This window comes from Pelobates fuscus, chromosome 2 (genome assembly GCF_036172605.1).
Source record: "Pelobates fuscus isolate aPelFus1 chromosome 2, aPelFus1.pri, whole genome shotgun sequence".
NCBI lineage: Eukaryota > Metazoa > Chordata > Amphibia > Anura > Pelobatidae > Pelobates > Pelobates fuscus.
In genome coordinates, this window is record NC_086318.1 from 35,676,095 (window position 1) to 35,698,959 (window position 22,865).

Consider the following 22,865-nt stretch of genomic DNA (forward strand, 5'->3'; position numbering starts at 1 on the left):
ATAAGGTTATTCATGTCACCTGTCAGTAGTTTTAGTCTTTTTGCTGACTAGTGTATGTATACAGTGTGTAAGGGACAGTCATGGCTAGTTGATTTTTGTTCTTTTCATTTTGACATGTTGCCTTGTAATAAATAAGCCTTGGAGTTTTAGCAAATAGTCAATTTTATCCAGTATAAGTAAAAGTTCTTTGTTGCATATTACCGAAATCATCAGAGATCCCGCAAGCCTTATATTTTCAACTGTCAGACTCATAAGTTTCAAAAAGGTTGTGTCATCGTACTCCATCCTGTGTCCTAGGATTACTGACACTATTAGGTTCGCAATAGCTGACATAATGGGCACATAGTTGTCAACTGGCTTTCCTAAAAAAAAAAGGAAACAAATACTCCTGTAAGTCAAATTTATTGCCCTGCTTAGATTTTGAAGGAACACTCTGGGCACCATGACAACTTCATGTGAATTAAGTTGTTATGGAACAAGGAGGTCCTTGACACTGGCTTACATTTAGTGCTTAAAGCCTTGAATCCAGTACCAATTAGCACGTTTCCTGTCCTACTTCTCTGACATTCTTGAAAGAGGTAGCCTAAGACAGGAGCACCACTGATTGTCTGATAGCATCGGTGAGTCTCTAAGCCAATCAGTAGCTCCGTATTAAAAAAAAAACTGGCTTGAAATTGTTTTTAAAAATTCTCAAGTTTTTTATATAAATGGGGAGCTATTGATTGGCTTAGAGTATCAGCTGACAATTTCATATATTCCTTTTCCAAAAATCTCAGAGAAGCAGAAGGACAGGGGCAGAGAAAAAATATGCTGGATCCAAGACTTGAGGTTAAACCGTTCGTGAACAGATTTACCCTTAAAGGTAAGTCAATTCCAGGGACTTCCTGGCACCACAACAACTTAATTTCAGTGAATTTGTTATGGTGCCCAAAGGGTTTCTTTAACTTACATGAAATCACAGATAACTAATTCACCAAATAATGTATAAAAACAATAATTTGAAGAAAGAAGACATTTCCCAATGAACAGTAAAGGTTTTTTTTTAATTTAGTTTTTTTTACAGTAAGAACTATAAATATGTGACATTATCTGTCTTAAGAGGTTGTTTTATCAGATTCAGATTCAGATTTTTTAAATACTTTTTTAAATTGATGGACATCAGTATTTTTGCCAACCTAAATTACTTTGTAAAAGCACACTTCCCAATTTTCCAGGATTATATTACCGTACCATTGAATGACTGAAACCAGAGAACCAAATAATCACATTCGTCTATGATTTTCTCTTCTATGCTGCTTTTCCCCATTCCAAATTTCCTTAAGGTTGTAAGAGTAAATCGCCGCATAACTTTCCAGTTCTCTCCATTAGAAAATGCTAAACCTGCATGGAAATTGGTTATTATTTCCTAGTAAGTGATACTACATGTCAGAAAAAGAAAAGTTTTATTGCACACACTCAAAGGACTAAGAAACAAATATAAAAATAAAAAAACAAATGGAAATTAACTTATATAAATATTTTTTTTACATTCGTTTTTTTTGAGGAGCAAAACAGTGTTCAGAATAGAGTGGGAGAAAACAGTTGAATTAACATGTATAAACGTATTCTCTTATGCCAAAATGTATTATCATCCTGCAGTCCTCAAATTTATCTTTAAATAAACAAAACATTACCAACACTGAAGGAAAAAAAAAAGAGGGGGGAAGGGGGAATGTGCCATGGCTTACAAACCCCCAATTGTATCCTATTTTTCTTATAAGCCTTCCAAGGATCCCAGTCTTTAGAGGAAGAGGAGTGTCATTCTTCAATAAATTTATGCTGAGCTCATACAGCTTGGCTCTTTCCTCTGCAAAAGTAAATTACTTCACTACCCTCATAACAACACTCTCCCACGAACCCATCGACTATTTCACAAATTTAACTCTTCTTTGCCGTATTGTTCCTCCTCCACCTACCTCAGTCTTTGCAACTCACTTCCCTGACAAGATCTCTACAAGCAGGGAAGAGATCTCTCATCTTTCTTCTTCCCCTTACAATACTCCCCCTAACTTCATTCCCTCTGCTGTTCTATGTTCATTAGCACCTGCTACATTGGAAGAGGCTTCTGTTCTGCTCCAGTCCTTCTGCCCCACCACCTGCTCCCTAGATCCAATTCCCTCGCATCTCACCCGTACTGTCTTCTTCTCATTCTCCACCTCTCACTAAAATTCTCAATCTCTCTTTCCATCGACCTTCAAACATGCAACTGTAACCCCAATTCTAAAGAAGCCCAACCTAACTCCCCATCCAACTACCGTCCTATCTTGCTACTGCCTTTTGCATCCAAAATCCTTGAAAGAGTTGTGTATGCGAGATTGACAGACTTCCTCGAGTCCAACTCTCTGCTAGACGCACTTCAGTCTGGTTTCCGCGCAAAGCACTCTGTGGAAATGGCACTGACCAAAGTATCCAATGATCTACTTGCTGCAAAATCTCGGGTCACTATTCTATCCTAATTCTCCTTGACCTGTCTACAGCTTTTGACACTGTTGATCATCAACAGCTTCTTCTCATCCTCCGCAATATCAATCTACAGGATATTGCTCTCTCCTGGTGCTCCTGCTACCTCTCCCAGCACTTTTTCAGTGTTTCTTTCTCTGGCTCTGCTTTTTATCCCCAAGTCCTCTATGTTGGTGTCCCCCAAGGTTAAGTCCTTGGTCCCCTACTGTTCTCCATCTATACCGCCTCCCTTGGTAAACACATCAGCTCCTTTGGCTTCCAATATAATTTCTATGCAGATGACACACAAATATACCAGTCCTCTCCTGATCTCTCCCTCTCCCTCTTGACTAGTGTCTCTGACTGCCTCTCTGCTATTTCTAACTGGATGGCTGCCAACTTCCTTAACCCCTTAAGGACCAAACTTCTGGAATAAAAGGAAATCATGACATGTCACACATGTCATGTGTCCTTAACGGGTTAAACTAAACTTGACCAAAACTGAAATTCTGGTCTTTTCTCCCTTAAGTGTTGTTACTCCTGTGTCTTTCTCCCCCTAAGTCAACGGTGATACCATCAGCTCCACCACTCAGGCTCGCTGCCTAGGTGTCCTCTTTGACTCCGACCTCTCCTTCAAGCTTCATGTTCAGTCTATCACCAAATCCTGTCATTTCCATCTCAAAAACATTGCGCGCATCCGACCCTACTTAACGCTAGATGTGACTAAGTGCTGGTCCATTCCACTGTCCTTTCTCGCCTTGACTACTGTAATCCACTTCTCAGTGTTCTTACGTGCTCCCAACTTGTGACGTTACAGTCCATAATGAATGCCGTGGTGAGGCTCATCTTCCTGTCTGCCCGCACCTCCCATGCCTCACCCTTCTGTCAGTCCCTACATTGGCTGCCTGTAAGATATATGGCTCAATTTAAAATTTCTTTCCAATCTCTACATAATGCTGCTCCCACCTATCTATCCTCCCTCATTCACATGTATGTCCCATCTAGGCCCTTATGCTCTGCTGAAGACTTACATCTATCTTCTGTCCGTACACCCACCTCTGATGCTCACCTTCAAGAATTCTCGAGGGCTGCACCATTCCTGTGGAACTCACTTCCCTCCTCCGTGAGATGCTCACCCAGTCTCCACTCCTTCAAAAAACGGATTCCTTTTCTGCAACTGTCACTAGTCTAATACTATCCTTACCTTTTTGTGTCACTTTACCCCACTCCCTGCACATTGAGCAGGGCCCTCAACCCCTCTGTTCCTGTGTGTCCAACTTGTCTGGTTACAACTATATGTCTGTTCGTCCACCCATTGTGAAGCGCTGCAGAATTTGATGGCGCTACATAAATAATAACATAACAATAATAATACAACAGGGGTTGGCAACGTATAGCACACATGCTATGCATGGTAAGCAAGGCTGTCAGAATCAAACAGGCAAAATGAGGAGTTCCAAGGATGTCCCCCAGAGCTGCACCAACAGAGGTTCCAGTGGAAACAATTGCGTCTACAACACTTAAACAGAATGATTTTGCTGCTCCCATCCTTCCAAGCTTTAAAAACAAACTGTTTTTTCCCTTTAAGTTGACATGTTAACTGACAATAAATAGCCTATTAAACACTGCCCTGTCAGTGAACCTAGGCACTCTTAAAGAGCTGACACCTGCCTGACATTCTCCTGTGCCTTGCATGTTGCTACTAACTCATTTTTTAGTTCTCCGAATCTCCGTATCAACCTACAACTGATTTCCCACTTATCTCTCCAGTGGTTCCTTCATAATCTTCAAATGGGGTCGTTACACTCAGCTTGTTTCATATGTTTCTCCATTGGACTTCATATGTTTCAAACCCAGCTGCTGAAAGCTTAATTATCTATCTTTCTGTCACTTAGCTACAGCCAGCCAGTTTTCCAGTCTGTATATTTGTTTTTTTCCATGTGGGGATTGCTTTTTGCAGGACTTACTGCTTACATTTGAACAATCTGCTATAAACTTTGTTTGTTTCCCTACTAATTATTGGCTAATCTACAAGGTGAAGCAACCTATTTTATTTAACAAGGACTGCTTTCTGTTTTGCTTTATATTGTCAAGATCATTCTGATTCCAACTGTTTGATTTAAAAAAAATATTTCATGTTTATCTAATTTTTCCCAATAGAAGTCTCTGAAGTTTGATATACTATTTTCCTACTTGATCTGTAAGGAACAGGAGTGACTATGACAGTCTCTTTCCGTGCTGCCACAACCTACTTTTAGGGTTTTGTTATCCTAAAGGCATGTCTACAGGATGATGGCCCTATCCAATGCTTATCACTGGAGCAATGGGGAATGTACATGCGTGTGCGGTACTCACCGTGGTGCGCCTTCGATTACTCCATAGAAAATCATTGCATCCAATGATTCTCTATGGTTGATAGTGATGGCACTGCTCATGTCAGCTCTCATACCCAGAATGCTTTGAGGCATGGTCTGAATGCTGCAAAGCTTTCTGTTAATGAAATAAAGGGTCTTGGGGGTTAGAATGCAGGGCAGAACTGTAGGGTCTACAACAACTTCAATAAGATGAAGTTGTTAACGTAACTACAGTGTTCCTTTAATTTTAAGTTAATCTGACTACCTATGGCACAAAGATTGCTGAAAATGCATTAATTTAAGTTAAACATGTATACAAAGGTCCATACTTTCTTTCTTTTAATATGAAAGTTTGTGGTTTAGGAGACAATGCTTCCACTCTCTGTTCCCAACCATAGAATAATAAATTATATATTGTTTATCTTGCCTGCTCCATTATCAATCTTGTGAATTAAAGGTAAAGCTTCTCTTTCTCCAAACTCATCAGCATGGTTCACTAGAGCATCCTTAACTGTCTCGTATCCAGTCAAAACTACAATTTTATTCATTCCCATCTGTATGGAGAACACTGATCCATATTGTTTAGACAGCTGAAAGAGAAGAAAACAAAATCATGTTATTCGGTAGACAATTTTCATCTAGTTTAGAATAACGTAATGTACACTTGGTGTTGCTTTTGATTCTGGCCTCACCTTTGAGCCTCACATCCGGTGTGTTTTCAAATCATGCCAATTCCACCTCAAAAACATCGCACGCGGGGAGGAGCCTAGCATCCAGACTGAGCGTTCATGCTGAATCTCAGCCCCGCTCTATCTACTCGACCCTTTCTAGGGGTAATTCCCCGAAAACAACGGCACAACCGCTCACTGGAGGGAAGCTATTATGACGGGGACACCCGGGGGAATCACCCGACACCAAAACCAAGCCTGTAACCCCTCGGGGACCTGACAAAACACCCTGAGGCCTGCCGGAGATCGAGCAGCAGGGAGACGTCCGCTCCCTGCCCTGACTGACCTGGACACGGATACCCCCTGGATACTCCTACCCCCCCCCCCCGGACCGATTGGGGTCATCTCGGTCCACAACAAGCGACAGAAATGGCAGTCAAAAACGGATCGCACAACTTACTACACTACAACATAATGGCAGCCGAACACATGGCGCACCTAAAATGGCAGCGGCAAGCACACCATGCGAGCTACACCGCGTGCCTGAAGTGGAGACCTTCAGAGAGGATACGCGACGTCTAGAGGCTGCTTTTGCCCGGTTCTGGCACGACCTAACTGAGCAGCTACATGCACCCCAGGCAACCCAGCAATCCCTGCCGGGACCAAGTGAACTGCACCACCCCCACTGAGAAAAGACCAAGGTACCACAGCATAGGCGGATGGGGTGCGGGAGAGGAGTTGGGAGTGGAGGGAAGGGGCGCTCTGATCAGGGCAGGACCACAGCCCCCAAGCCACCAACCCGACAAATGCCATGCAGGAAGGGAATCCGCCGCCTCTGGCGGCAACGCCGCTGCAGGACCACCAGCTGTCACTTCCCCAAAGAGACTTAGCCTTGAGACAGAGGGCCTGAGCCAGTGAACTCACCATACTGATCGCCCACCCAGAGTGGAGGCCCCCAAGGATATTGCCTCCCGGCATCAGCCGCAACGCCAGAAAGCCACATCCTGCCAGGTATTGCCCAACGCTCACCACTGCCTTCTAAGAACGAGAGCCCAAAAGGGGACAAGCCGGATACTCAACCCTTACCCTCCGCGGGGGCAACCACGAGCTCAAGCGGTGACAGCATCTTACCGAGGCCATGCCTACAGTGGTGTGGGAGACCGGAGCAGTGGGGATCGCACAGAGGCTTCCGAGATCCCCCGGAGCTGGCGGAGCGGCCAAGTGAGAACTGTCCCGGACCTGTCTCCATACCCAACTCGGACAGACAGCAAAGGTATCGGGTGACAGCCGGCCAGTGGTGTGTCTGGCACAAGCTACAGACTTGGCACTATGAGGCTTTAGGCTTCCCTTCTTTACGGCAAAGTGTCACCTTGGCGCCCACCAACCATTGACTCTAGATGTTATATTGATGCCTGTCTGTCTTGCTCAATTTCTTTTATTTTACCTTGCCATGCATGTCTCGAGTTGAGTAGCTATACAGAAAGCTTTTTGTCAGTTTCAAACTCACCAACGTGCTATATCTCTGCATTCCAGTCATACTAAAATCAAGCGTGTTCCACACACTTGACTAGTTGTTATAACCAGCACACCCATTTAGCTACACGCCTTTCTACTCTGCTATACCTATAATGGACAGCTGAATATGTTAGTTATTCTGTTTAGAGCAGGTTATGGCAATTATGCTTTTATTTTAATGCCATGCCAGTACTCAAGAGCATAGTACCCTTAAGCTATTTCAGTTTATGCAAGCCAGTGCCTGTGCCCCACACTACAGCCTGTCATGATCCAGCAATAGCACTGTATCTCTCTGGATTGACTGATTAATATACCAATGTGCAGAATAAGCTCTACTGTTTAGTTTTCCTACTACATGTTTTACAATTGATTATGTTGCTCAACAGTTTGAAATGTCTTCATGTACCATCCATGCACAACCAAGATAAAGAATTATCTTACACAAGATGCTACTTCCTTGTTAATGCTCTAGTAAACTCTTGCATGGACTATTGTAACTCTCTCCTAATTGGTCTTCCCAATAGCCGTATTGCCCTGCTACAATCTGTAATGAATGCTGCCGCCAGACTGATTTTCCTCTCTAGTCGGTCCTCTCACACATCACCCCTCTGTCAGTCCTTACATTTGCTTCCTGTATACTATAGCAGCCAATTCAAAGTGCTAACCCATACCTATGAAGCACTAAATAATCTTAGCCCCTTTTATATCTTCTCACAGATCCATAGGTATGCCCCTTCTCTGTCTCTCCATTCTGCCCGTGACCTTCTTCTGTCCGCTGCTCATACCCGTACGGCCAACTCACACTTGCAGGACTTCTCGCGGGCAGCTCCCTTCCTATGGAATAGCCTGCCTACTGCCATCAGACTCTCCCCTAGTCTTCAATAATTTAAGAAGTGCCTTAAAACTAATTTCTTTAGGAAAGCCTATGGCCTCCCAGACTAACCTCTACCTCACATACCCGTCTCTTGCTCTCTCCTAATGGGCAGCACTCTACTCTCTCCTCCAGCTCTGCTTCACTCCCAACTAATTTGACTGCTATTTCCTGCCCTAATGTGTTTTATACACCACTTCCTATAGACTGTAAGCAGGGCCCTCTTCAACCCTTCGTTTCTGTAAGTTTTCTTGTAATTGTCCTATTTATAGTTAAATCCCGCCTCTAATAATATTGTAAAGAGCTACGGAATCTGTTGGCGCAATATAAATCGCAATAGTAATAATAATAATAAAAATACACTCAAACCAGAACTGTGTAAGGAAAGAAGATTGACTTGATTGGGGTGAGCAGAATGTGCAAGTTCATACAGTACAAATATTTGGACTGCTCAACAGAGAAGCTAGACTTCCAAGCTATAATCCAACCCATAATCCAACCAAGAATACTATCCATAATTCAACACATAATCTAACCAATTTCCCCAACCCCTAATCCAATTTAAATACAACATCTAATTTAATCTCTAATCGTACCCATAATCCATCCCTTATCCAACCTATTATCCAACCACTAATCCTACCTATAATCCAAAACCTAATTGCAAAATTTACATACATGGTGGTAGCTGACATCAGCAGATGGAATACCCCAGGGGTAAGATTAGGGGGTGGTATTAGGAAGTGGTATTAGAGATTAGAAATAAATATCAGTGTTTTAGTTAATGAAGACCAGGAAGAGGCAGTATATTAAAATGACTAGTTTTCCTCAGTCTATATATATATATATATAAAATATATACTGAGGAAAACAAATGTGTATATTTATATTGAGGAAAACAAGTTATTTAAAAATGCTGCCTGTTCCTCGTCTTCATTAACTAACACACTGATAGTTATTTTAGTGTTGGATCCTAATCTCTAATACCACTTCATAATACCACCACCTGATCTTACATCTGAGGGATTCCGTCTGCCGATGTCAGCAACCACCAAGTACTACCAACATGTTGGGGCTATTGCAATCTGGTATACCACTGGTAATGAATGGCCAGGAGGAGATATGGGATGGAGGAGGGCACCATGTTCCAACCTTTGTGAATGTGTACCACTATACAACCATTTTGGAAATAAGTGGTTCGAGATGCTGGCCTCCTTGTCCTTCTCCAGCATCCACCTTTCTACCCTTCAAATGACTTACTGCTGCTTTAACTCTGATGATATGTGTTTATTTCGGCAGTCACTAAATTTGTGCCCTGCCACTTTGCCTTCAAAGTTGATCTGCTTTTTCCTCCAAATAGCGATTCGGTCTCCGATAGCCTGAACCTTGGCTTTTCTATCTCTGTCTAATTAAGATAGGTCCTCTCTCAAGGTTTCTTGCAGTGTTCTTCATCTTAATGTTTGCTACTGTGGGGATTTAAGCTGTGGAAACATTCAGTAGAATGCCACCGGTCCAAAGCACAGCCTTACAATTCTGTCTCCATTGAGCTCCCAGCCATGCCCCAATAACTACATTTGTATGGTATCAGAACAGATATTTTTCTATGTTGTGAAAAGTAGTCACTCAATATATTGTCATGCCAGAGATGGAACTTTTTAAATAATTTTTATGAACATCGTGAGACTGAATATCACATTTTATATAGAAAAGAGAGCATGAGTCAGAAACCAAAAAAAAGCAAGAGGCTTAGATTAGATTATTTGGCATTGTTCTCACACTGACCTGATGGGACTTTTATCCTATAGTGTCATTATTGTTTTGTTCTTGCTTGTATTTGTGTATAAATACAATCTGCCAAACACATGAGGGGGTTCTCCAGAGCTCCGTCTTTTCTGAATAAAGTCAAAGTCCTCACCAAGTTCCAATGGTGGGAGGAATTTACCAAACTCAGATTAAATATGCTTACGTCTGTTTTGCTATATGTACTCTATATTTATTGCATGACTTCAAAATCAGGTATATAAAAATGTTGTATGTATACAAAGATTTAATTTTATTTTTTAAAGTATACACCTTTTAAAACATTTTTATGTTAACATATTTTATATCTATACTTCTTTATTTTATGGGTGAACTATTTATGGAATTCTAACCCTTGGAGGAGACTTATTAAGCTTAAAAATATAATTAAGGCACATGAAAAAAGAACAAAGAGATGATGTTTGTTTTGAGAAAAAAATACCAGATAATTAAACAAAGTCAGAATACACACTTGAAACAAGATGTTATTTGAAAAACACATGATCTTGCAAACCAAAACCAGTTTAGATCAAGTCTTTATTATATTAATGTCATCTGATAGATTGCAATTCCGTATTTGCTCATATATTTGTTGCCCTTTCTCAGCAAAGCTAATATTTTTTAAAAGAGTCCTTATGTACATCACATGAACAAGCATTGAACAGCTTTCCCTCCCAATACCCTGATTTATCTCCTGAAACTGTCATCAAAACAAAACACTAAGCCCTCAATGAATACTATCCCAGCAAACTACTTTCCTACCCTACCATAACCTTTTGTGTCACTATACCCCACTCCCTCTAGCATGCAAGCTCACTGATCGGGGCCCTCAATCCCTCTGTTCCTGTGTATCCAACTCGTCTGTTTACAGATACGTGTCTGTTAGTCCACCCATCGTACAGTGCTACGGAACTTATTGGTGCTTTATAAATACTACTACTACTGCTACTACTACTACTACTAGTAATAACAATAATAATAATAATAATAATAATAATAATAATAATAATACTTGGATGTCCCTAGTAAAAACAATATATGTTGGGAAATATTATTCTGCCAAATCAAAAAATAATTATGTGCACAAATCTAGAATTTCTCTATGCCGATTACCAAATTCAAAGGAACTCATTTATCTCAATGATTGACAGGGAGCTAAGATAGAGGTGCCCAGTTGCAGGATAAAGTTGTGTTAATTTCTATATATGATTTAATTTTTTGCATCTCACAAATATACATTTATTTCATTTTGGGATGGGATAACATAATATTATAAATCCCGGTAGGTAATAATTTTGCTTCAAAGTGTTTTTCTATTTAGATACTTAGACTTACCCAGGCCTTAAATACACTTTCTACTACAATAAAGCATAGGCGGAAAGATAACATGCTGTAAGGTATTCAAAACAGAAAATGAAATATAATTGCGTATAGATGGCTATCACATTTCTCTGCCTTCGGAAAGGGACACACCAGATTGTTAGATAGTTTTCCCCACACATGATAGCACTGTCTGAATTAGAATTTCCATGTGTAATTCAGAACATTAAAGACGTTTGGTGGAAGAGCCCGTAAAAAACTACAGAAAGCAGAAATGCTAATCCAGTTACAAATTTAATTAGATATCCAGAAAGAGCAGCCCAACAAACCATGCATACGATAACAGGAAAAATGCCAGAAGTAGTGAGAGGAGGGAGAAAAATCAAAAAGAAGCCCCCAATATTTCAGCAATAATGCCTTTTATGAGGCTCTCTTGTTAAAGGATTTGTTGGGTTGCTCTTTCTGGATAGCTAATCAAATTTGTATCTGGATTAGCATTTCTTCTTTTTGAAGTTATTTATTATATATAAAGAGCATTGTGATAAATGTTGTAACTCTTTGTAGTTATTGACTATGTATAGAGCATTGTGATACATTTTGTAACTCTCTGTAATGTGATATTATTACCAAGATTGTCCTTTTGCTTGTTTGTATCTTGGGATACCTCCTAATATTAGACTCAATTAATAAAGTTGTTTCTATCAGTATGGTTGTGCTCCTCATTTAGTATTGTCTATAGATTATTTAGGTCCTTGGAGAAATAGGATCTTTTGAGTGAGCACCCTAATTTGGCTGGTTTTCTCATGTTATCTAACTAGTGTGCCTGCCTGTTCCTAATTATTTTTTTATATGATCTGGCAACAGCTTAAAGAGCATTACCTGGGGAGTAGAAGGGAGAACACTCCTAATTACTTCTTGGATCAAAGAGCGGGTTTGTTTCCAAAATAAATGAATTAGAACATATTGCCACACTATTTCATTTGAGGCCTCCTACTAGCTATACATAGCTAACAATTTCGGGAATGTGAATGGAAACAGATAGGAGAATTAAGATGGAAACCGGTAGAAAAGTATTAGGATTAGTATCACATATTTCAGTGTAATTGGCACATTCTGTAATTCCTTGTAGGGCATGTATACACATTTCAATTACTTCTTCCATTTGAGCATTAAGGATAACCTGGTTTCCACAGTAAGTCTACCTGAAATATGTAAGCCCAGGATAATGAATTAATGAGTCGTATCTGATGTGCACAGTTTGTTGATTTTTGGTGCTGATGACAGACTAATTAACTAACATGTTCACTTTAGTGGGATCTGACCAGACTCCCACCTACTGACCAAAGCAATGGATTTCAGCTACCGTGATCACACAATTGTCTTTTGGCTTGGTTGTCTGGATCCTGTGCAGCACATCACCCTAGTGTCCCAGGCGTCCATCCAAAATATGGCTTAAGATAGTTGCTTTTTTCCATTTTATTTCCATAGATAAACGTAAACTCGAAGAATTAGCAGTTGACTGAATGATACATCCAATGTATGCTTAACTAAATTGAACTGATTACAAGGTTTCATTTGAAACCCCTGCTTGTATCAATGTACACTCACCCTATGAAATATAAACACTTCTATGCATCTTTCTCAATGTCAAACTTTTATATATTGAGATTATTACGATTTTTTAAACTTTTTTCCCTCATTAGTTAAATAAAATGTTGCCTTTCCCTTACCCTCCCATGGAAATAGAGACATTACAACACTGTAAATTCCTTAACATAATATTTATACATGATTACTTGCCTCCATTAATGTTAAATATGGTCTCTTTATATCCAGAATGTTTAGATTTCCAATAAGGGGTAAAGGTTTGGGTCCAGGAGGATAATTTGGTGGTGTCCAGTCCCACAAGACATTGTAAAGAAATAAAAGTGTTAATATGCATATCATTGCCAGTATTATTAAATATGTAGTATCCATTTTGAATGTCACAATGTCTATAATTGCTTGTTATTCTGTATTCCAGTGGGTTGTATAATAGCATTCAACACAGCAAGCAAAAATATCACACTAATGCAAGTTCTGAGACAGTTTGATTTTTCCCCCACACACCCTGTCTAATGATATACAGGGATGGCACCTCCCACACTACAGAACAGCAAGATTAGGAAAGAACAGTTCCCCCCCCTGGACAACTTAGGAAGGGGAAGCATGACTGCTGCACATGAATAGGGGCTGGATAATAAAATTGTACAATGTTTCAAAGTGGTCAGATTGGTAAGAGGCCGGGGGAGGAGGCTCACCAGTCAGCGGAGACAAGGGACAGCAGAGGCAAGTATACTGACTTTCCCGCCTGCCCACCCTGTTGGTTGCTTGGTGTCTGGCTTTGTTTTTCTGATTTTGTCACAGCTTGGCGGTATCCTGGACAGCGCAAAGAAAAGGTTAAGACAAAGAGTCACTTTGGGGAGATGACAGCCCTCATGGGAGCTGATGGCAGAGTGCCAGCTGTTTAGGCTCATGTAAAAAGGTTGGGAGAACTGTCTGTTGGGCAACCGCTCAACAGCTGCCAGATTTGGATAATGTTAAAAGTTATACATTTAATAAAGCTGTAGCTGTTGTCCTTATCCACTAAGAAGGTGCCTGGTGTGTTATTGGGGGCAACGGTGGGGACATGGATTATGGGTCAGCAGTCATGCATTTAGAAAGAATTCATTTTGCTTTATGTAAAATGCATATCAGAGAAGTTATGCTGTGACCCACAATTGGCTGCCAAAAAAAATCTCATAAAGCTGAAGAAAGTGAAGTGTTTCAGAGGATACATTGAGGGAGCAAAATGAGTGGAACAATGAATGGACAATTTTCATTAAAACTTAACTTTTTTATTACATCATAGATACCTCAAACTGAACAAATAACGAAGTATCCATAAATATATATGTATACCTTAAAGACTACAAAAATGGCAAGTTGTAATAAATTAAATCAGGTGCAAATAGACAGCAAATTGAAAACTGGTAGAGTATTAGGTGTTCACTAGTATTGGGGTGAAGCAGCAGTGAATCTATGAATCTATGCACGGATTCCCCAACCTTGTGAAAAACAGTATAAGGAAACAAAACAGTTGAAAGTTTGCATACCCTTGGGGAACTGGCAATATATGTACTGTTTTTAAAGAAAACATGAGTGAGCAGGGAAAACACTTTTCTTTTATTTCTTACAGTATTCATATTCAACTGTAGGTCATAACACAATAGCACAATCATAAAACAAAACATGGCAACAAAAAAACCCCAAGAGGATGCATACCCTTACTGCATCAACGACAGTGTGCAGTTATTTGTAATAGTTGTCTTTGAGGCCCCTAATTCTTGCAGGTAGCATAGCTGCCCATTCGTCTTGACAAAATTCTTCCAGGTCACACAAAGTCTTTGGTTGTCTTGAATGAACTGCACGCTTGAGATTTCCCAGAGCGGCTCGATGATAATAAGGTCAGAATACTGTGATTGCCACTTCAGAACCTTCACCTTTTTCTGCTGTAACTACTGGAGGGTCAACTGAGACTTGTGCTTAGGGTCATTGTCATGCTGTAAAGTCCAAGAGTGTCCCGTGTGCAAAAGAATGCAAATTGTCTGCCATTATTTTCTGATAACATGATGCATTCATCTTGCCACCAATTTTCACAAGATTCCCCATGCTTTTATAGCTCCCCCCCACCCAAAAACATAATTAAGACACCACAATGCTTCACAGTGGGAATGGTATTTTTTAACTATAGGCCTTGTTGACCCCTCTCCAAACATAGAACTCTATGGTCACAATTGTAAGCGCTATTTTTGTCTTGTCACTCCAAATTACAGTGTGCCAGAAACTGTGAGGCATGTCAAGGTGTTGTCGGACATATTGTAACTGGGCTTTTTTGCAGCATTGGTGCAGTAAATGCTTCTTTCTGGCAACTCGACCATGCAGCTCATTTTTGTTCAAACATTGTCGTATTGTGCTCCTTAAAACAACCACACCATCTTTTCCCAGAGCAGCCTGTATTTCTCCCGAGGTACCTGAGGGTATTTATTTGTATCTTAAACAATTCTACTGGCAGTTGTTGCAGAAATCTTTCTTGGTCTACCTCACCTTTGCTTGGTATCATGAGATCCCAAAATTTCCCACTTCTTAATAAGGGATTGAACAGTACTGACTGGCATTTTCAAGGCTTTCAATATAATTTTATATCCTTTTTTCATCTTTGTAAAGTTCCATTACCTTGTTACTAACAGTTCTTTTTTGCTCCTTATGGCTCAGTATCTATCCCAGTGCATTCACGTGAGTGCCAACAAACTAATTGACTATTCATACACATACACTAACTGCTATTTAAATAGTCACAGGTCTGTGCAATTAACCTTTAATTGCCATTTGTTCTGTGTGTCATCTTGTGTGTCTGTTGCAAGGCCAAACATTCAAGGGTATGTAAACTTTTGATCAGGGCCATTTGATTGATTTCTGTTGTCATTATCATTTAAAAAGGAGCCAAACAACTATGTGATAATAAATGGCTTCATATAATCACTATCCTTCAATAAAATACATTTTTATTTCAGTCATCAAGTTTGGGGTGAATGGGCTCAGTATTCAGAGATTTGGACAGACGCATTCTTAAAATTTAGTTTTTTATTATAAAGCAAAAAAGTATAATGGAAAAAGTCCATTATAAGCGGAAAACAAGGCAATATCTTAATTGGAAATAAAAGTGCTTAAGATAAAATGAAAGTATTTTACCAGAGTTTCAGCACTGGACAAATGATTAAAGAGATGAATAAAGTTGTAGCAGGGTTGCAGTGGTTAACCAAGGATGGAACAAGGTTGCAGGGGTTAACCAATCTGGAACCAAGGCTGGAACAGGATTGCAGAGTTTAACCAGAGTCCATGCATTCAAAGGTTAATCCAGGAAATAAAGTGTGTTACTAGAATTCAAGCAGAGAAGGGTTGTTTCGGGCAATTCACAGGTGAGGGTGATCAAATTACTTCAGGCAGGGTCTGGCTCTGTACTCTAGGGAAAACAACAAAAAAACTGAGCACAGACCCTAGGGTGTCCTGTGCTTAATACCTTAACAACACTTGACGGAAATTTTCCATCAAGGCAGACCAACCCTTTAGGACGCTTGATGGAAAATATTTGTCATTTACTAAAGATAACACCAGATCACCACGATTGTGGGGTTAATGCTCTTGCTGGGTGCCTCGGCCAGCTACAGCCAATAGTGCTGTACCAGCACATGTGATCGCTGTGACAGCCAGTCACAGTGATCACAGTGCTGTTGGGACTTCTGATCTGCCTCTCTTCACCTCTGTGTGTTTGTTTACGTTAATTTAACCCCTTAAGGACCAAACTTCTGGAATAAAAGGGAATTATGACATGTCACACATGTCATGTGTCCTTAAGGGGTTAAGTGTTTTAGTAAGCTGGGGTGGGTGGAAGCTAGGGGATATTGGATAATTCAGTTTGAGGGTAGCTAGGAATTTGAAAAGTTTCAGAAAGTTTAAGAAAGTTTAAAAAAGTTTGTAAAAAGTGAAAAAAAGTATAAAAAAGTTCTTAAAAGTTTAGAAAAGTATAACAAGTGAAAAAAGCAAGTCATTTATTTAAAGTCAAAACATTTCTGCTTTGCTAGGTGTAAGTCCTGTGTTTAGCAGTGATCTGATTTCTATTTATACCCACAGGGGTTCATTTAAAAAAAAAAAATAACCCTCAGTGGTTACATTTATTTAATTTCTTGTTTTATTTGTTTTAATTAAGTTATTTAGTTACTTTGCGTGGATTGAAGCTAGGGGGAAATTGGGGAATCTAGTGTTAGAGTGGCTATGGTTCAAACATTTTAGAAAGTTTTAGAAGAGTTTTAAAAAAAGTGAAAAAAATTATTTAAAAAAGGTATAAAGGGTATAAAAAAGTTTTTTTTGTAAAAAAAAAACCCTAAAAAAATGTTATTTAGTTAAAGTTAACCCCTTAAGGATGGAGCCAATTTTATGTATTTATGCTATATGTCTGTTCAACCGTAATTCACCTATTTTATATCAAGTACACCCACACTTTATATATATAATTTTATTCAAGAAAAGCAGGGCCCATTTAACATCAAATTGATAGCTAAGAAACATAATTTAATATGAATAAAATACAATAATTGTGTTTTTTTTAGTTCTGCATGGAATTTTAACTGTGTGTCATAATACTGTCAACTGTTACTGCAATAAAACACACATATTTGTATTTAGTGATGTCTCACAATTAAAACAGTACCCCCCTATTTACAGGTTTTATGGTGTTTTGGAAAGTTGTAGTATAATGTATAGCATGTCACTTTGAAATGTGCCAGACTGGTTATGTGGCCTTTAAGAACATATGGTAGCCCAGGAATGAGAATTACCCCATGATGGAATTCTTGTGAATTTAACATTTTGTTAAGTTTCTCTTTGTCTAATATTTGGCTCGTTTAGCCTTGATGTCGGGGGTAGGTTCTTTGGTGAGTTTTATATATGCATTAATATCTTTTAGTTGTCGGTAGGCCTCTTTCTTATAGGATTATTTTGATAGAATAACTTAGCCTCCGCCTTTATCAGCTGGGGTAATTACAATAATTTGATCATTTTGCAGTTCCTTTCCAGGTTCACTTTTTTAAGTTAGGTTAAAAATATCTATTATCGGGGGGCGGGGCCTGACCGGGGAGAAGCACGGACACGCTTTAGTGAGCTCCTGAGCCCGACTCCGGCTTTTGGTGAAAAACAGCGGTAAATTGAGCAACCCTGTACCCCAACCCACCCTACCTTGTAACATGAAGACAGGGGTACCGGGGGATACCAAGCACAACTCGATGCCCGCTGCGAAGCCAGTCCGGAGGTCTAAGGCCTACAACATGCTGAGCCGGAGGGAGACGGCCGCTCTCCCGGCCCACCAAACTGTGAAGCACCCGAAGCATCGGGCCTTCCCTCCCCCCTCGGGACCGGTGGGGGTTATCCCGGTACACACTAACATGCAATACACGACCGCGAAGACGACGTACACTGTCGAGAGCCAAAAGCTCATACCAATCCAACAAGCGACCACACACAACATGGCGATCACAGACCTCACAGCAGAGCTAACACCCCCTCAGCCCCTACATAAACGGCTGGACGCTCTGTTCCAACGCTTTTGGGAAAAGCTGGAGAGGCGGAGGACCCAACCAACCCTCACCCAACACGAGGAGGTGAAGCAGGTAGGGGCCAAGGGGTGGCGGAGGCAGACCCCGGGCAAAGCCGGCCTACACTTACGGACGGAATGCCCATCCAGGCGGGGGCCCACCAGGAGAATCCCTCCCGTATACCGACCACACCGCAGGAGGGTCACCCGCCGCCGGCGGCGGAGAACCACCAGGACCCTTCATAGCGCCCATAACGGGAAAGACCCGGCCCCAAGAGGCTACCGAGTCTGTGGACACGAGGTATTGGCCCCACGTGTGACCTGGAGCTGGGGAGAAGTTTTCCGCCGCGCTCAGGATCTTATCTTGCAGACTCGCCTGACGATCCCTCTACAGCTCACTCCAAGGGGAATAGGGTGATTGAGAAGAGTATAGACACAAAAGATCCTCTGCCGCAAAGGATGCTGTCCAGATAACACAACAGCCTCCTCAACAGAGACTTGCTCACACCAGAGAACTTTTAAGTAACTCTTAATGCCTAGTAGTTTTCCTTTTTCTGGTTTTTACTTTTCGTGCTTAGCATTATTATAACGACACTAACAGGCGAATAAAGTTGTGTTACAGGCAAGGGTCCAACTACCAGATAGCCGACCGCCTGCCACTCATACTAATAAGCCTGCCTGCTTGGCAATTTCTTGGTATTTACTACCTCTCCCTCACTGTAACTTTGCTATGATACATTACTTTTATATAGTGCAGCGCCATCTTCAGCCTGAGTTTAACTATTGCCACACGCTTAAGCATGATTCTCAAGATAACAAGCTGTAATCATCCGTGCCTAGAGTTACTCCGAATGACAACCTAGCCTGATACACAAGTGACCTACCCTTAACCTGTAACAAGTTTTCTTTAACACATATATTGGCACGGTTAAGCATTCATTATTCTTGTTATACTAATTTGATCCACTACAGTCAACATACTTGTATTATTATATTGTTTAAATGACGCTTTACAACTTTAAAAAAATATGGCAATCTTTTCTCGGAGTGCAATACATACCTTCTCGTTATCTTTAACCTATGTTGACCCATACTGCCTCCCCTTTTTATTCTGTATCCCATGACGCATATGCCATAATAAAAGAAAGATTTACAAAAAAAAATATCTATTATCCTCTTATTATTGCCTAGTGTATTAATGTCTTTGCATATTTTTTTCTCAAAAAAAATCTAATGTGCTAGATTTAAAATAGGATGGATAAAAGAAAGATGTGTTTTTAAAAAAAAAAAAAAACTTTTTCTTAAAATTATCAACTTGGTCTATGCTATCTGTATTTTTAGGGTTTTCACTATTTTTACTAATATAAAACCATTTTTATGTGGCATTTCTCACAATTTTATTTATGTCAATAAAAGTTCAAATGGATTGAATGTCTTCATGGGGGCAATCCGTTATTTTAAAACACTTAATTGGACTTAGTTTAAGGTTCTCATTTTTTAAAACCTCTCGATTCTTCCTTTTTTTGTTTCAACATTCACGTGTGCGCAATTGCATGGACTTGTGCGCACTCGCAAGCTCATAAATACTGGGACTGATAGTTCTGTGTGATGTCACGTTCGAATGCCATGCGCAGTGCATCGATTATGACTGTATCTGCTTCCTCGAAGCCCCTAAAGATACGGGCAGGCAAATACACATAACGCTACTGCCGGGCAACGCTTCTATAGCCTGTAATAGGCTGGAACTACAAAACCATGATGATCCGCATAATGTCACTTCGGGTAACATACAAAAAAAACTATTCAAAGTTTTACAAGGAAGCCAATAAGAATCCACAATTAACAGCTGAAATGATTGATCAATCACTGAATCTCCTATATAAACTGTAGCTGCACTCAAGTAAAGCACACTTAAGATGAAGCCTTATGCAGAAATGCATTTAGAGTGATCATATAGCCTTATTGCATATTTTCTATTGCTGCTATATCATTTATTTGTAATTAAAATACAAGTTAAATCCTTTTATATGTAATTTATGTTGATTTTATTTTGGATTCTTCATACATTTTGCTGGCTTCTTGACTCCATACCTCCCTCTGTACAATTTTACACTATTGTATGATTTTTTGTTTCTTGATTCCCAAGATACTTGGCACTAAACAAAAGAAGGCCCTCTCTGACATATGTATGTATATACCTATATTTTTTGCATATTTTAGAGCATATAGATAGTTGCTTTTTAATTAACAGTGTAACAGTTATGGGTGATACAATCATTAAGGGCCTGTAATTGGAGAGAATCATTAAGGGCTTCCAATTGGAGAGAAGCTGCAATAATTGCTAACTTTCAGATATGTGCTAAAGACAGAACGTAAATTAGAAGGCAACCGATATAACTTGTTAACAGATAAATCAGGAAGATCCTGTTTACTTTTACAAATAAACAATATAATACCCTGGAGGTTCCCCAAAAAAAGAAAAAAATCTAAATATCTTATCTCCCCCAAGACTGCCAGAAACTATTAAGGTTCCATCAACCCCAATAAAATATCTAAATGTTAAAACCAAATTAGTATTTGTACCTGCCTGCGGGTACTCCGGTTGACCTTCATTGCTTCTCAGTTTCATAGGCTATTTTCAGACCATCCGATTTCACCTTGCTGAGTCAAATATTTGGTGCCACTAGGAGCACTCAGATGTCAATCACAAAGTAATCAGAGCAGCATTCAGAGGTAAAATATAGCAAGTGATCATTGCAGTGACAATAGCCTTTGCCCCACACCATGAGTCAAGACTACATGTAGGGGTTAAACAAGACTTACTTTATTGCAGCTTTATTGAGGTAGTTATATCCACAGAGGGCAATTTCCATACAGTAGGGTAATTAACAGTACACACAATTCCTCTTCCAAACGCCATGTTTTTCTTGCTGTAAATAACCATCAGCCACACCAAAACAAACACTCAGTTCCATTTTACCAATATAATTCAAACAACATGAAACAACAAATGCCACTTGTAAAATTTCCAGCCAAGCTAGAGGAAACCCTACTCTGAAACCTTAAGTCCATGGCAGTATTGCTCTCAAATGTAGTAAAGACAGATCATAATGTTGTCTTTTTAGAGAGAAAAGGCTTTCTTCTTTCCAAACAAACCATACTTGTTCAATCTTTTTCTAATTGTCCTGTCATAACATTTAACATGCTAACTTATGCCTGTTGAGTGTGAGATGTAACCCTTTGCATGGTGTGGGGTGAACTTACTAAGATGTCCACTCCTGGAAAGTTTGGCAACTGTATTGAATGTGTTCCACTTTTGGATTAACTGTCTCACTGTAGAATGATGGACTTTAAATTGTTTTAGCAAACTGCTAAATTTGTTACTTTTATAGAGGTGGTCACATGCATTACACCAGTGCAACTACATGTATTCCTGACCATATAGTGTTAACACGACCTTCTAGCCCCCCTGGGCCCCTCATGCCTCCATAAATATAGTAAAAGTCTTACTGTATTCAAGCCAGAAGCTGTAAATCTGCATGCTGTTAGACTCAGGAAAAACAAGCAGTCTGTTGACATGTGATAGCCTGATCCAATCACAATGCTTCCCCATAGGATTGGCTGAGACTGACAAGGAGGCAGATCAGGGGCAGAGCCAGCATGATTCAAACACAGCCCTGGCCAATCAGCTTCTCCTCATAGAGATGAATGGAATCAATGAATCTCTATGAGGAAAGTTCAGTGTCTGCATGCAGTGGGAGGAGATACTGAATCACAGGATGCTCGTGCACAGCAGATCTGAGTGGATGGAGGCATATTATGCCTCTGTCAGCTCAGAAGTCCCTATAGTTCACTCTGAGTGACTGCAACTGGAGGGGTTCCTAGCTTTCAATGTAAACACTGTATTTTCTCAGATAATACAGTGTTTACATGAAAAAGGCTGCGGGGAGATATAGTTCTCACCTGAACAACCTCATTAAGCTGAAGTTGTTCAGGTGACTAGAGTGTCCCTTTAACCCTGAAGAAGAGGAGGGACAAGGGAAGCAGTAGGGATAATGGACCATGTAGAAGGAAAGAAAAGAGAAATATGATAAGGGATGAAAAAAAAAATAGTGAGAAAAGAGAAACCAAGAGCTTGGTTTCTTGGAGGTGGATGAAAGTAAAAAAACTCATATTTTCTGGGAAATTATGGGAGTATCATGTGCTGCAGCAGTCATTTTTGATAAAATTCCAATGTCTTATTTCCTTTATGGATAATCATAGTCTATTTTGGAAGTTTACTTTCAGCCAACAGTTTTTGCTATGGTCCTCTGGCTTGCCAAGGCGATCTTCTGTTCTTGTGGGGTATGATAGAAAAAATAAGTGAAGACACAGCAGACCAAAGCAACTGAATTTGAAAGCAGGTCTACCAACAATGCATATAAGTTCCCCGTGCACCACACTCCTTCTAGCAAAGGTAAATAAGTGTTTGATGCATTTCAAAAAGCTTAAAATCAGTGTGATACCAGGATAATAGGGTTTTGTAACCTTGTTCCTTATGTGTTACACATATGGATAAGGAGGAAGAATAGTCTAAGATGTCTTGTCAGATTATTTGGTCATCCAACAAGCCTAAATCTTTCTCCCATGGTAAAATATATGGCAATGAAATTTCAGAGAAGTGAAAAGTTGAGGTAGAATATAGGGTAGGAAAA

General features: G+C 40.0%; 1 protein-coding gene across 1 annotated transcript in view; it reads right to left on the reverse strand.

Annotated features, from left to right (window-relative positions):
• Nucleotides 1–13,047, reverse strand: part of LOC134586127 (cytochrome P450 2K6-like) — a 53,016-nt gene extending 39,969 nt beyond the window's left edge. Inside the window, exons 1-4 of the mRNA XM_063441637.1 lie at nucleotides 12,807–13,047; nucleotides 5,260–5,422; nucleotides 1,231–1,380; nucleotides 202–362 (exon numbers count right to left, since the gene is read on the reverse strand). Coding sequence (XP_063297707.1) covers nucleotides 202–362; nucleotides 1,231–1,380; nucleotides 5,260–5,422; nucleotides 12,807–12,983 — 651 coding nt within the window. The 5' untranslated portion in view covers nucleotides 12,984–13,047. The remainder of the gene's footprint in view (nucleotides 1–201; nucleotides 363–1,230; nucleotides 1,381–5,259; nucleotides 5,423–12,806) is intronic.
• Between the last annotated feature and the right edge of the window lie 9,818 nt (nucleotides 13,048–22,865).